The 15,013-nt window shown below is 53.5% G+C and overlaps 1 protein-coding gene across 10 annotated transcripts in view; it reads right to left on the reverse strand.

Annotated features, from left to right (window-relative positions):
• Positions 1-14,679, reverse strand: part of COL13A1 (collagen type XIII alpha 1 chain) — a 153,781-nt gene extending 139,102 nt beyond the window's left edge. For all 10 annotated transcript variants that reach the window (XM_018042567.1, XM_018042560.1, XM_018042564.1 and 7 more), the window contains exon 1: positions 13,808-14,679. In XM_018042567.1, coding sequence (XP_017898056.1) covers positions 13,808-14,101 — 294 coding nt within the window. In that variant the 5' untranslated portion in view covers positions 14,102-14,679. The remainder of the gene's footprint in view (positions 1-13,807) is intronic.

Raw genomic sequence — 15,013 nt, forward strand, 5'->3', positions numbered from 1 at the left:
GGTGAGTGAGGGACCTGTCTGCCACCCTGCCTTTTGACCACAAGAACGAGAAATTGAAAGAAGGATTTGCCCATTGAAATGACCAGGCTGGGCAAAGCTCTGTGCTAGCATCTGATTACAATGCCTGGCACAGAGTGTGTGCTCCATCCCAGCTGCTGGAGCGTACTCCTTACCCCACGCCATAGCTGCTATGGGGCTGGTGCCCCGCTGGAGACTTGAGGAGGCCCTTTGAGGGCAGGGCCTGGTCCAGTGTCACTGATCCACACTTGAACCAAATTACTTACTTTTAGGCCTGCCTCCCCCACCCCCTGAGGATCCATCCTTGTGGTCCCACGTGGGCTCTGGCCTTGGGATGGGGAGAATTCAGATAGAAAAGAGGGCAGGGAAGGGCAATCCAGGGAGAAGCAAAGGCTGGGTCCCAGAGAAGGCAGGAGAGGAACAGAGGGGTTTGTTAAGGGGACAGGCCCGCGTGTGGCTGCCTGCCTCTGAGCGCAGGCAGCTCAGTGGGATGAAATCAAAGTGGAGGAAACCGAGACACTCAGCCTACACCCACCCAGACTGGACTCGCCCTGTCTGCTCTGGGAGGCTGTGTGCTTCGGGCCAGGAGCGGGTGCCCCGGGGCAGTCTGAGGAACTGTCTTCTTCCTTCCTCCCCCGTTCTCTTTGTGCAAGGGACTTGGCGTCTGATCACAGACTGCCAGGGCCACAAAATAGGGGACTCTCTAGATGCCATGAGCTGCTGCTGCCTCCCCATTTCACCAGAATCACAGAGAGATATTGCTCCAGGCTCTGCAGGCCAGAAAACTCGGGGGACAGAGGTGCACGTCCCGGTGTGAACTTGCCAGCCTTCGTATGAGAAAGTTCTTCCAGCTCAGCTAAGACTCTGCTGCAGCCTCAGGAGACAGGAAACAGGATGGGCACTGGGTTAGCACGAGGCCTAGGACCTCCAGTTTCGGGGGGCCTGAGGTCATTCCTGCTCTCAGTGCAGGATGAAGCAGGGTCCCCCACAGTAGAGTGGGGAGGGGCTGGAAGCAAGAGTGCTGGGATGGAGATCAGACCCTCTCCGACACTTCTTTCCCTCTCACGAGTGGGTATCGAGCATCTCTGTTTGCAGAGCCATGCGGAGTGCTGGGGACCCACATGTGAGCAGAGCAGACATGGAGGCTGCCCTCACGGGGCTCACTCTCCAGGGAGGGGCACCTCAGGGCCTCTAAACCACACATATCAACATGGAACAGCCCGTCATCAGAGCTCTGGCAGGAGAGGGGAGGTGTCGAGAGCCAGTCCGGGGGCGCAGACTAGGCTGGTTCAGCATGGGAAAGTGACAGCTGAGCTGACATCCGAGGATGCGCAGCAGCCTACCAGGGGAGGGGCCCAGGTATGGGGGAAACAGCTAAGATCTGATATAATAAGGTGCTTCTCAGAAACCAGGCAGCAGTCTTATACATATTAACTCAGTGCTCACAGAAACCCACCCATGAATGAGGAAACTGAGACAGAGACAGGTGAATCAACTAGCACACGGCCAAGAAGAGCAGAGGCAAGATCTGAACGTGGCTCTGCGCCCATGACCCTCTCCTTGCGGCTGTCCTAAGTGGGTGGGGCAGTGGGGAGACTGACTCTTTTCAGGAGACTGCAACATCTATTCCTGGAGTGCCAGGCACTGCTCAAAGCACTTATTTTAACTTTCTTTAATCCTAAAAACAACACTCACAAGGGGGCGATACTCTTACTATCCTTAACCCCGGTTTATAGAGATACAAGCCAAAGCACAGAGAGGTTAACCCACTTGCCCAAGGTCACACAGCCAGTAATTAGCAGAGCTGGGCTTGAATACAGCAATCTGGGTCTAGAATCTGTGTTCTTAGCCATGACCACATACAACCATTTGGCTGGACTCTAAGAGAAGGTGAGCCATGAGGTTAGAGAGGGTGGCAAGGGCCTCCCCTCATGGATCATAGTAAAAAGCAATATGAAGTCACTACTGCTGCTGCTGCTAAGTCACTTCAGTCGTGTCCAACTCTGTGCGACACCATAGACGGCAGCTCACCAGGCTCCCCCGTCCCTGGGATTCTCCAGGCAAGAACACTGGAGTGGGTTGCCATTTCCTTCTCCAGTGAAGTCACTAAAGGGCTATAATCAGAGAACTGGGGTAATCATACTTAGAGTTTTTGAAAGATTATCCTGGCTGCCACGCAGATGATGAAAGGGGCGGGGCAGAGTGAACAGGGGCAGATGAGTGAGGGTCTCCTGCCGTGGCCTAGGAGAGCCAAGGGAGGCCTGGGTGGCTCACGGCAGGCATGACACACAGAAGAGGATGGCTCTGTGGGAGGCTGAGATGCTCAGTCTGTCCTGGAGGCAGGACGTGCAGTGCTGCGTGTGCAGGGGCGGACGTCCTGCTTAGCTGAGAGATGCTGGATGTGAGGTGCTTTCAAGACATGCTGGAGGAGTGGGATGACAGGTGTAGGATGGACCTGGAGCTCTGAGGAGATGAAGAACACCCACACGTTACAGCCAGAGCTGTCTGATCACGGAGTAGCCAGCTGCACAAGCTAGGGATCTCCCCGTTACTGAGGGTGTGTAAGTCTGAGAACCAGGGATGTTTGGGGGATTCATCCCAGCACATGACTCCTTTCCTTCTAACACTCTGATTCTATGAGTAGGGAGATGCTGGAGGTGGCAGGACCACCCTCACTTCCCATGTCACTTCCCAAGTCTCCACCTTCCCAGCTCCCAGGGAAGTCACATAGGCCATTTCTGGGAGAACCTCAGCTAATGTCCCTTTAACCAGCCCCCTTTCTTCATCCCTGTTCCTGTCCTGCCTCACAGGCCACCTTGTCAGAACATGATCCGATGCAGAAAACCTCCAAGTGGTGGCTGAAGAGGCACCTTCACGGGCCATCTGTAGTGTACCAGGAGGCTGCAGGTGTAAAGTCCCGAGGATGGAAGAGTCCCACGTCCTGCGACAGCCTTTGTGGGGAAGATGTGTCCTCCGGGGGTAGTAGGGCCTCCCTGGATGAACTTAAAAAACAGGTAAGAATGAGCTGCCTGGCAGGGGGCAGGGTGGACCAGAGCTGCCCGTGGCGGCTTGTGAGCTGAGCTAAGGAAAGACAGAGACCTCGCTTTGGACTGTGGGCAGTGGGGAGGCCAGGGAAGGTGGGGATGAGGGAAAGGTGAAGAAAGGGGGCTGAGGAGACCCAGTCTATGTAGACTCCAGCCACGTAGGGATTTGGGAAAATCCACAATAATCTCCAGGAGGGGAGACAGGGGTCCAGTGTCTTCCAGGAAGGCTGTGCCCAGCTTCTCAAGCGGGCAGTTCCGCCCCTTTGTACTTGGCTTGCCCTCACCCTTTGAAGGATTGGAAGAGTCCTTGCTGCCAACAGCCACATCCCCGCCCTTTGGGGCACAGAGAGATTTTGCAGGGAGGCCAGCACCCTGGGCAGGAGCTCTGTAGACAGGAGACGGGAGTGCCCACTTGAGGCTGCTGCTGAGGCCTGCCTGCCAAGCAGACGACACGTGGAAGAGCCAGGACCCCAGCCTCCTCTGGCCCTCCCAGCCCCTCTCTACACCTGGGCCTCAGTTTCCCTTGGAGGAGCTTGCTGACTTTCTTTCCAGTTTACTGAGGACTCAATAAGACTGCTTCTGGGAGGGGAAGAATCCAACCAAAAGAGATGAGAGAAGCATTCCTGAGGCTTCTCCTATAACCTCCTTTCTTCTGGGTGGATGACAAACACTCAGCTGATTTTATTCTCTGAAAAACTAAGACCAAGGGACTTCCCTGGTGGTTCAGTGGCTAAGAACACACTTTTCAATGCAGGGGACATAAGTTCCATTCCTGATCGGGAGCTAAGATCCCACTGCTAAGATGCTGCAGGGCGACTAAGCCTGTGTACCTCAATGAAGAGCCTCTGCAGCCAAAGGGGGGAAAATATATATGTAAACAAAGGACGCTAGTGGTAAAGAGCCTGCCTGCCAATGCAGGAGATGTAAGAGACACTGCTTTGATCCCTGGGTGGGGAAGACCCCCTGGAAGAAGATACGGCAACCCACTCCAGTATTCTTGCCTGGAGAATCCCATGGACAGAGGAGACTGGTGGGCTACAGTCCATGGGGTCGCAAGGAGTCAGACCCGACTGAAGTGACTTAGCATGGACACACAAGACCAAAACCAAAACCCAACATCCTGCTCCAAAAAAAATAAACCCCAATGCTTCCCCTTCTTTAACCCTCCCATGCTTTCAAACCGTGCAGTGCGTGGTAGGGCTGTTACTGAGTCTCACTGTGACCCTGCTGACTGCCTCCATCAGCCCCTGAAGCACTGCTCTGGACTCAGGCGAGGGGCCCTGGGTAAACTGCACAGGGTGGTCCTGGCTCAGGGGAAACAGATGCAGTTTCTGTCTCTGACTCTTTGGATAAAAATAAAGTACAATTGTGAACACACCAAAATGGTTAGTTAAAAGAAATCTATAAAAATAAGTGCAACGTTTGCTGCAGAGCAACCTGGGAGGGACTATCAACTGCAGAGCTCGTTAGACAACCCACTGCCAGACCCTGCCCACGGGGATTCACATCAGGGTTTAGGGAAGGGGAGTCAGCCCTGGTGTATTTTAAAGTCCTCCGGGTACCAGTATGCAGCTGACCCATCACCAGTCCAGGGGCAGGCCTTTGAGGGTGTGCAGACATGAGAGAAGGAGGGGAGAGTCACTTTTAAAGGTTAAGTTTCTGGAGGACTTTTATCCTTATCTTGATCCAAAAGGAAACATTCAAGAAACTGCAGAGGCAGACAGATAGATGCACGTGATATAGGAAGGCAGCAGGAAAGAAGAGGGAGGAAAAAAAGAAGCAGCACAGGGCTACACAGCAGGGCTGAGACTGGGGCTTGTGCAGAATCTTCTGCCTGAACGACTCTGCTCTGCCTGGGGATGACTCCCAGATTTTGGGCTACGCTTCCTTAGAGGACAGCTCAGTGTCCAAAGGACAAGACCCAGCCCCTCCCTCCTGGAAGCCCAAACATTCTGGAAGCCAAGGCTGGACAGGGACTTTCCTGAGGGTCCTTATCACCAAGACTTGATGTAAGCCTCAGTGCCATTCTTAAAACAAAAATGCTAATGTGAGCCTTACAAATAGCTGTGAAGAGAAGAGAAGCGAAAAGCAAAGGAGAAAAGGAAAGATATAAGCATCTGAATGCAGAGTTCCAAAGAATAGCAAGAAGAGATAAGAAAGCCTTCTTCAGCAATCAATGCGAAGAAATGGAGGAAAAGAACAGCATGGGAAAGACTAGAGATCTCTTCAAGAAAATTAGAGATACCAAGGGAACATTTCATGCAAAGATGGGCTCGATAAAGGACAGAAATGGTATGGACCTAAAAGAAGCAGAAGATATTAAGAAGAGGTGGCAAGAATACACAGAAGAACTGTACAAAAAAGATCTCCACGACCCGGATAATCATGGTGGTGTGATCACTCATCTAGAGCCAGACATCCTGGAATGTGAAGTCAAGTGGGCCTTAGGAAGCATCACTATGAACAAAGCTAGTGGAGGTGATAGAATTCCAGTGGAGCTAATTCAAATCCTGAAAGATGATGCTGTGAAAGTGCTGCACTCAATATGGCAGCAAATTTGGAAAACTCAGCAGTGGCCACAGGACTGGAAAAGGTCAGTTTTCATTCCAATCCCAAAGAAAGGCAATGCCAAAAAATGCTCAAACTACCGCACAATTGCACTCATCTCACACACTAATAAAGTAATGCTCAAAATTCTCCAAGCCAGGCTTCAACAATATGTGAACCGTGAACTTCCTGATGTTCAAGCTGGTTTTAGAAAAGGCAGAGGAACCAGAGATCAAATTGCTAACATCCGCTGGATCGTGGAAAAAGCAAGAGAGTTCCAGAAAAACATCTATTTCTGCTTTATTGACTATGCCAAAGCCTTTGACTGTGTGGATCACAATAAACTGTGGAAAATTCTGAGAGAGATGGGAATACCAGACCACCTGACCTGCCTCTTGAGAAATCTGTATGCAGGTCAGGAAGCAACAGTTAGAACTGGACATGGAACAACAGACTGGTTCCAAATAGGAAGAGGAGTGCGTCAAGGCTGTATATTGTCACCCTGCTTATTTAACTTATATGCAGAGTACATCATGAGAATCGCTGGGCTGGAAGAAACACAAGCTGGAATCAAGATTGCCAGGAGAAATATCAATCACCTCAGATTTGCAGATGACACCACTCTTATGGCAGAAAGTGAAGAGGAACTCAAAAGCCTCTTGATGAAAGTGAAAGAGGAGAGTGAAAAAGTTGGCTTAAAGCTCAAGGTTGAAAACGAAGATCATGGCATCCAGTCCCATCACTTCATGGGAAATAGATGGGGAAACAGTGGAAACAGTGTCAGACTTTATGTTTTTGGACTCCGAAATCACTGCAGATGGTGACTGCAGCCATGAAATTAAAAGACGCTTACTCCTTGGAAGAAGAGTTATGACCAACCTAGATAGCATATTCAAAAACAGAGACATTACTTTGCCGACTAAGGTCTGTCTAGTCAAGGCTATGGTTTTTCCAGTGGCCATGTATGGATGTGAGAGTTGGACTGTGAAGAAGACTGAGCACTGAAGAATTGATGCTTTTGAACTGTGGTGTTGGAGAAGACTCTTGAGAGTCCCTTGGACTGCAAGGAGATCCAACCAGTCCATTCTGAAGGAGATCAACCCTGGGATTTCTTTGGAAGAAATGATGCTAAAGCTGAAACTCCAGTACTTTGGCCACCTCATGTGAAGAGTTGACTCATTGGAAAAGACTCTGATGCTGGGAGGGATTGGGGGCAGGAGGAGAAGGGGACAACAGAGGATGAGATGGCTGGATGGCATCTCTGACTCGATGGACGTGAGTCTGAGTAAACTCCGGGAGTTGGTGATGGACAGGGAGGCCTGGCGTGCTGCGATTCATGGGGTCTCAAAGAGTCAGACACGACTGAGCGACTGAACTGAACTGAACTGACCACTCGGTCAGTGCCACCCCTGTGACAAACTGAATTGAACAGTCCCTGAACCTGGCCTCTGTGACCTGCCTCAGCTGACTTAGGGCAATGTGGTACTTTATACAGACGGTCTACACATGTGGCTCTGAATGCCAGCTCTGGGGCAGACTACCTGGGTTTGAGGCTCTGCTACTTACTAGCAGCAGTGTGACCTTGGGAAAGTAAAGCAACTTCTCTGGGCCTCCACACTCTTCTCTGTAAGAAGAGAATAGTAAAAATATAACCGCTTCATAGGATTATTGTGAGAATTAAATTAATTAATAGATGTGGTCTTTTCCAAAGAGTTGGCTCTCCGCATAGAACAAGCTGCTCTGCAGCAAATATTACACTTATTTTTATAAAGTTTAACTAACCATTTTGGTGTGTTCAAAATTGTACTTCACTTTTCTCAAAAATTCTATTTACATTTAAAAAAACCTGTGGACACTATGCAGCCTCATTTTGTCTCCACCAGTGATGAGTGAGGCTGTAATGGTTCCAGTTGTTATTATCTGAATCCTGCAAAAACACTATTAAGAGGATGTTGTGCCCATTTTTCAGGTTGGAGCACTGAGACTCAGGTCACACAACTAGGTAATGGCAGAGGAGGGATGCTCCCAGCTGTTCTGTCCAGCTGAGGACACACCACACTGAGCCATCCCCACTCTCAGCTGGGACCTGCGGTGCAGCTGTGACTCAGGAGTTCCTCACTTCAGCCTCTAACTGCTGCAAAACACCAGCTCCAGGGCACAACCCCCTGAGCAAATGCTGGGCAGACAGCTGGGTCTGGGTTGGGGGAGTGGGTGGAAGGGAGCTGACTTCTGAGATGGCTTCACTGGCCTCTGGCAGTGGGACCTTAAATCAGCAGCTAATTGGTGAGGGCTGCCTACTCTGTGCAAAGCCCCAGGCTAGCTTCAGTGAAGGACTGGAGACCAGGGAGCTCCTGCCCCCACCCGTTCAGTTGTATGTGATCAAATGCAGAGATAAGATGTTGAAAGGCAGTGGAGAGGAGGGCTCACTGCACAATGCGTCTGAAGCTAAGCCATGGTTGGCAACAGATTTTATCTTGTGTGTTGACTCGAGTAGACTGGGAGTGGCCACCTGGAGAGCTGTGTTGAGAAGGATTCTGAAACCTAGGTAGGCTCCCTGGGCGTGTGTTGAGTGATTAGTAATGCCTGCTGTGGTTCTGGGGTGAGAGAAGTCAGCACGTGCCCTATTTTCCTTCTCTGAGTTAGATACTTGGCACGGCCAGGCAGTTATTCAGGAAGTCAGCAGGGGGAAGGGCCATTTTGGGTCACGGTGTTTTGGGAAGACTTTCCAGAGGCATGGGGGCAAGTCTGGAATAGGGGAAAAGGCATCTCTCTGAGAGTGTCAAGTTGGGAGACTATGCGTAAGGCAGACGGCGTTTTGTTTCATATGCTTTGACTTTTCCCCACTGTCTTCCTATGAGGGCTGGGGGTCCTCAGTGTGGTTTGGAGCCACTTGCTAGTTTTAAGGCTTTCAGAGAAGCAATGAAACTTTAACAACTCTCCCTAGTTTTATCTCTAGGAAATATTTCTTTGTATTTTTAAAAAATTAGAGTCAGGAAATAGTTCTTCAGGTTTTTTTTTTAGCTGGGCAGCACAGCTCGCAGAATGTTAGTTTCCCAACCAGGGATTGAACCCAGGTCGTTGGCAGTGAAAGCACTGAGCCCTAACCACTGGACTGCCAGGGAATTCCCCAATAGCTCTGTGTCTTGAATGCCAACTCTTCCTAGCGGGGTAGTAGCTTCCTGTGTTGAAGAGGATTCTAAGGCTGTCTGTAAGCTCAGTGAGAAAGTGTATGGCAAGTGATTAATAATGTCTGCTGAGGGCCAAGAAGTGGAGAGTGAAGCGCACGCTTGCCTTGTCTTGGCCGCCACTTGGCCAGGCAAACACTATTGTCCAGGAAGGAGGTGCGGTGTGGAAGGGAGATGCCCACCAGAGACAGAGGTCCTGCCTCCAGGCTCATCTGACGCCTGGTGTGAAGCTTTGGACCTGTTTTCTCATCAGTAGAGTGAGGGAACTAGACTTCAGGGTCTCTGAGGGTCTTTCTTTTATTAAAACTAGTCATTTAAGACCAGTCATTTACTCACAGCATGAAAAGAGGAGTAGTTTTAAGACTGACTCAGGGGAGCACTGGCGATATCTGAGGACACCTGGATCTAAGGTCTGTCCATTAACTGAGGTCCAGGTACCTGGGATGTACGCAGGGCACTCTACACAGGTCATGCCACACACACATTCTCTGTTTAAGAGCCTGCTCCTGTCTCATCTCAGTACTTCATTCCTAGAGGACCCCATCCAGAGCCCTAATCTCTCAGCCACTGCTTTGATCTCTCCTCCAAATGCCCCTGGAAAGAGTTCAATAAGGGGCTCCTGTACACACTCTATAAATGTGAGCCTTTCCTCTTGTAAGGGTTGTTATTATTATTTTTAGGGATGAAAGAGTCTGCCTGGGGTTCCTTGACATTTTAGCCTGGAAGTTTCAACTACTTCCTCTCCCAGGGGATTCTTGGAGTGGAAAATGCCATCAATACCCAAAGGACTGAATCAGAGACAGTGGGATGGAGGTACAGTGATATCAGTCTTCTCATCTGTAAAATGGGGTAATAAGCCTGTCAATTCTTGGGGAAGTCATGAGGATGGAAAGAGATAATGTGCATAGCACTGGCCATTGTATCCTCCTATCAGAGTTGCTGTTACTCTTATGGTTGGGGAAGGGGAATCAGCCTGGCCTCCCTCAGCATTCACCTTGAAGGTGGCTGCTGACACCCCCTTGCTCCCCCTCAGCCTGCTAAATGGATTTGGCAAGTTTAAATTCCACCCTCTTCTCTGTCATCGCACACTGTCTGCCCAGCCCTAGGTGACATCTGATTTCCTCCATTTGGGACATTCCTTTTTTTTTCACAGCAAGCAAATCAACTAACGGGCAGCTGGAGCGCTCATTAAGGGTCCCAGACCGGGAGAGAGGCGCTGATGGGGGAAGAGCTGGAGCTGCGGTCTGGAAGCCACACTCCCAACTCCCCTGAGCGGGCGCCCGCCCCCACACTCCTCTCCTGGCCCTGACCCACCCCCTTCCCAGTAGCTCAGATCACTCAGATCGCAGCTTCTGCTCACATCTGCCCTTGCCTCACCTCACTACAGGCTTCTCTCCTATGGAGTCCCCTCAGCCTGGCCCCCTCTCTCCCTCCTGTTTCCCAGACACGGCCTCCGCCCCCAGCATGCTGCTTTCCCCACTGGGATGGGTGGTGAGCATGTGGCCCTGGACCGCTGCCTCCAGGCCATCGCTCAGGCTGTGTGCTTCCCCAGGACGGCCCTGCCCACGGCCCTTCCTCCATCCTTCAGGGAGGGACCCAGGCTCACTGGCTCCGGGATGGATTGCCTTTGGCTGCCCCGTGCTCCAGGGAGCTCTCCAGAGGCACTCGTGACCTGTTGTGGTGGCACCTTTCAGGGCATTTTTCCACCTGCCATCTCCTGAGAGCCCCACAGCAACCCCAGGAGGAAGGCAGGGCCAGGGCTTCACAGAAAAGGGATATGAGGTGAGGGCGTGCCTGAGGCCACACGGCTGGCAAGGCCCAGCTGGAATCCTGGCACACGGGGTGCCTTTGGGCCTCCGTGGGCAGGAATCCTCTGCATGCCCATTTCACAGACTCATTCTGCAACAAAACCATTCCCCTGTCCTATTCACCTGGGAGTTTCCGGTGGCCCCAGTTCTCACCTTTCTCCTCACCTCTGCTCTTTGTTCTGACCTAGAACAGAGCGAGGAGAGGAGAGGGTGGAGGAGGGAAAGGGTGGAGTTGCTCCTGAACACCTTTGCTGGCCCAGACTCTGCCTGCTCCAAGCACAGAGTCATCCCATGGAATTTTATGTGGTGACATCCATGTTCTAAGGCTGCACTGTCCTGTCTGATGGCCACTCAGGTATCTGTCAAGCAGTTATATGAAAGATGGCTTAGTGTGACTGGGGAACTACATTTAGATTTTATTTAATTTTAATTAACTTAAGTCTAATGAGTCACGTGTGACTAGTGCTTACTGTACTGGACAGTGCAGCCTTGAGAGAGTCACTTCCAGAGCCACTGGCCCGCAGGCCCCTCCAGGAGAGGGCTCCTGAGGTCATCGCCATTTAGACCAGGTCACCTGCCCCTCCCCGCACAGGACCGCTCCCTCCCTCTGTCCCAATGCCCTCTGCTATGACCTCAGGTCCCACCACTGAGGCTGCCATTTCCATTCATTCCTCTCTGTCTCCACAAGGGCCCTGGCCAGGCCACTGTCCTCTCTGGTCCGTGCTAGCCTCTTATTTGGCATCCCTCCTCTACCTGGCTCTTCACCTCCTTCTGTGTACATCACTGCTTTCCTCAAGACCCCTCCACGGCTCCCCATTGCTCGTACAAAGATCAAAGTGTCTCTAAGGCCCCTCTTGACCTCAGCTACCTGTCTCTCTCTCTGGTTTTCAGCTTCCAGAAGCTGTTCCTTTTGCCCCATACTCATCCCCATTTGCGTGGAAAACTCCTAATCACCCTGTAAGTCTTCACTTGAAAAATCACTTTCCCAGGGAGCCACTGCCATCAGGGGCCCTAGACCTCTTCTACTTCCATCCTCGTAGCATTTTTCACATGACGTGGTCACTGTCCACTCCCGTCTCTGTGTCCTACTTGCCTGTAAGTTCGGGAAGGCAGAAACGTGCCCCACACCACAATGCCTGACCTGCAGCTGGCTCTCAGGTTCACTTTCGGAATAAGCGCCTGAGAGTGGACAATGGAAGGTGGCAGACACACTGGGGAGAGCACTGGGGGCAGAGTCCCTGGAAGCTTGTTTTAATCTTGGATCTCGCCACATGTCCCTGGGAATCTACAGCCCCACTCTGAGCCTTAGTTCCCCCATCTGCAAAATGGGGGTCTGACAGTCAGTAGGAGTTTAGACAGGAAGGCTCAGCCTGGTGGATAACACCGTCACCCCCAAGGTCCTGGGAGCATGAGGCGTGGCCTGGCTAAGTCTTAAGCGGAGGAAGCCAGGATTGAGGAAAGGGCAGGGGCACGCCCTGGCCAGCAGGAGGGGCCAGGAAGGGGAGATGATGGAGAGAGGAACTGGGCAGGACACTCAGGGTCAGACGTTTGTCTCTCAGCAGCCAGGACCCCAGGGATACCTGAGGCAGCCTTCACGTCCCAACACCCTCCCTTCCACGCAGCAGTCCCCTGTGCACAGCCAACCAGCCAGCAAAGGCCGTCTGTCGGCACTGCGGAGTCCACCGGCTTCCCCCGGAGTCCCAGGGGACCGTGGGTGGCTTGACGGAGCCATCCGGCTTCCCTGGGGCCTGGCAGAGCGTGGGAATGAGCTAACGGCAGCAGTCACGGGTGCACCTCTGGCATCAGTAAACTTGCTCTGCTCTGGCCCTCTGACCTCGCTCTCTGTGATTGCCCCAGAGAGCTGCTTCGGCAAGTGCCAGCCTTTGCCTGGTAGAGGCACTGAGAAGATGCTGGCTGTAGGGTACTGGGGCATCATGCCAGTATGGCCACGGCACCGCTGCCGTCAGAGCTGGGCTCTCACGTTTACCATCAGCACCACCGTTGTGACGGCAGAGTGGAGCTCAGGGGATTAGAGTGTTTGCCTCAGGTGGCACAGCTTCTAAGTAGCAGAGTGGGGATAAAAGCCAGGCCTGCTGGGCTCTACCTCCCGCTCTTCATTGTTCGATACACCATCTCCTACTAAGTAAGAGATGCGCCCCCAGTTCTTCCCCTCGGAAACTGTCCATGGCCAGCCTGTTCCAGGACTTCTTCCCGGATGGCCGCAGCCTTTACCTGTGGATCCTCCCCTCATACGAGGCCCTGGGTCCCCTGAGCTATCCACATCCTCAGACATCACCTGGCCTAATGGTCTCCTGGCCAATCGCTAGTCGGGTAGCACCCCTCAGACTGTGTGTCCCTACTTTCTGTGGACTGTGGGTCTCTTCATGATTCTCGGGATTGTCCTGGCTAAGAGACACTAGTGGCTTCTAATACACTGAGGTTCAAGGACATTTGGGGAATGGGAGAAAACTCAGCATCCTTTTCCCAGAAAGACACACAGACACAAAATGTTGGGGACCATTCCAGGGGACCTGGGACAAGAAACACAGCTTCAGAACAAGACAGTGAGGGCTTGTTTGTGCCCAAGGACAGCATAACCGAAACCACCAACACCTGGGCCCTAGCGGTCTGGGCAGAGACCAGCCCACCACGTCCTGCAAGGACTGTTCGCTGTCCCCCTCAGCCCCGGGGATAACTCACTCCCTCTCTCTTCCCAACAGAATATGGCAATAAAAGGCAGCACTGATCGTCAAGGGATGGATGGGGAGGGCTGCGGGGGCCCAGCAAGCCTCGGCCCCGGGCCACCGGGCTCAAGTCCCGCCGCGTGGGCGCTGGGCGGCTCTCACACTGCCCTGGCGAGGAGCCGGGAGGGAGAAACGGAGCCTGGCCGCCTTTGCGCGCCTCCGCGCCTAGCCTTCCTCCACCTGCCCCGCGCGCTCAGGGCGCTCCCGGCGGCGCGGAACGTGGGAGACGCCTGCTCTAGGCGGGAGCCGAGGGGTCCTGCGCTAGCCGCCCAGGTCCTCCTGCCCGCTGGCAGGGCAGCGTCCGTCCCTGGCCCCATCCCTCCCGCAGACAACTGGGGCGAGGCCAGGGCGCACCGCGCGGTGGAGAGCGAGCCCACGGGCACTGGCTGGTCCAAAGTTTGGAGGCTGCGCGAGGGGGCGCCGCGGGGAAGGAATACAAGGCAGCAACAAAGAGCACAGACCTCATCCAGCAGTTGGTTGACTCGTCCCAAAATAGCCGGCTCCATTTGCTGCTCCCCACGCTCCGCTTCCAGGCGCAGCACCCGGGCCTGCAGCTCGACCGTCCGAAAGTGGGCGAGCAGGCTGAGCGCCAGCGAGCAGAGGGCCAGCGCCAGCAGCCCGCACGACCCCGGGCTAGGCAGCCGCGCGCAGCGCTCCGCCGGCGCCACCGCCAGCGCCACTGTCCCGGGTGCGCCCAGCTCCCCAGGGCCGCGGGCACCGGCGGCTGTCGCTTTGCGGGAGCGCTCCGCTACCATCCCCTCGCGTCTTGAGAACCAATAAATAAATAAATAGAATAAATAAAGGCGAGAGCCGCTGCCCCAAAGCGCGATCTCAAGCTCCGGGGCAGTAGGGAAAAGGCTTGTGTCGCTGGAAAAATGTCCCTTTCCTTTGCTCTCGGCAAAGAGGATGGAAAAAATAGCAGCTGGAGGGGGAACGGGGGGAGAAAAAAAAAAAAACCAGCAGTAATCGGGGGGTACACCCAGGTGAAAAAAAAGTTGCTTCGAAGAACGTTCCAAGTCCAGGAAAGTTAGGGAAATCTGGCCGGCTCTCTTTTCTGCCCAGTCTTTCCCTTCAAGTATCTGCAGTCCGGAGTTGGTTCAGCAATGTCTGTCCTTCTTGGTGTTTCCCGTCGCCCGGGCGAGCCAGTTTCAGTCCCGGGGCGAAGGGGTGCACATGGAGGGCCCCATGGGCAGAGGTGGGTCGTGGCCGCTGCCGAGGAGCGCTGGGGCCGATTCCGGCGCCTCTGTAACTTGACACACTAGCAGCGGCTGCACGGATCGGATGAGCAATCCGTGCTACTTCCCAAACTAATCTCTCCCGCCCCCCTCCCCTCTCCTCCTCCCCTCTCCTCCTCCCCCTCCTGCGGGGCCGACGGCTTGGATTTGTTTATTTATGCAAACTCGCCCGGGGTGGGGGGCGTGGTGTGCACCGCCCGCTGCCCCAACCCACCGGCCACGGGAGCCCCTCTCCCGCGCTCCCTGTCCCCTTTGAAGTGACACTTGGGATTATTTATAGGCAGGAAGGGGGTGTGGAGTGGAGCTGGGGGTTGCTTCTCTCCCTTTCTCCCAATCCACACTAGGGTCCTCTTTACCTTCCTGCTAAGTCACGGGTCCAGACATCACTCTGCTTTCTGACAAGTCGGCACAGCCAGTCTTTGTGATCCTCCA

The sequence above is a fragment of the Capra hircus genome, chromosome 28, assembly GCF_001704415.2.
Source record: "Capra hircus breed San Clemente chromosome 28, ASM170441v1, whole genome shotgun sequence".
Lineage (NCBI taxonomy): Eukaryota > Metazoa > Chordata > Mammalia > Artiodactyla > Bovidae > Capra > Capra hircus.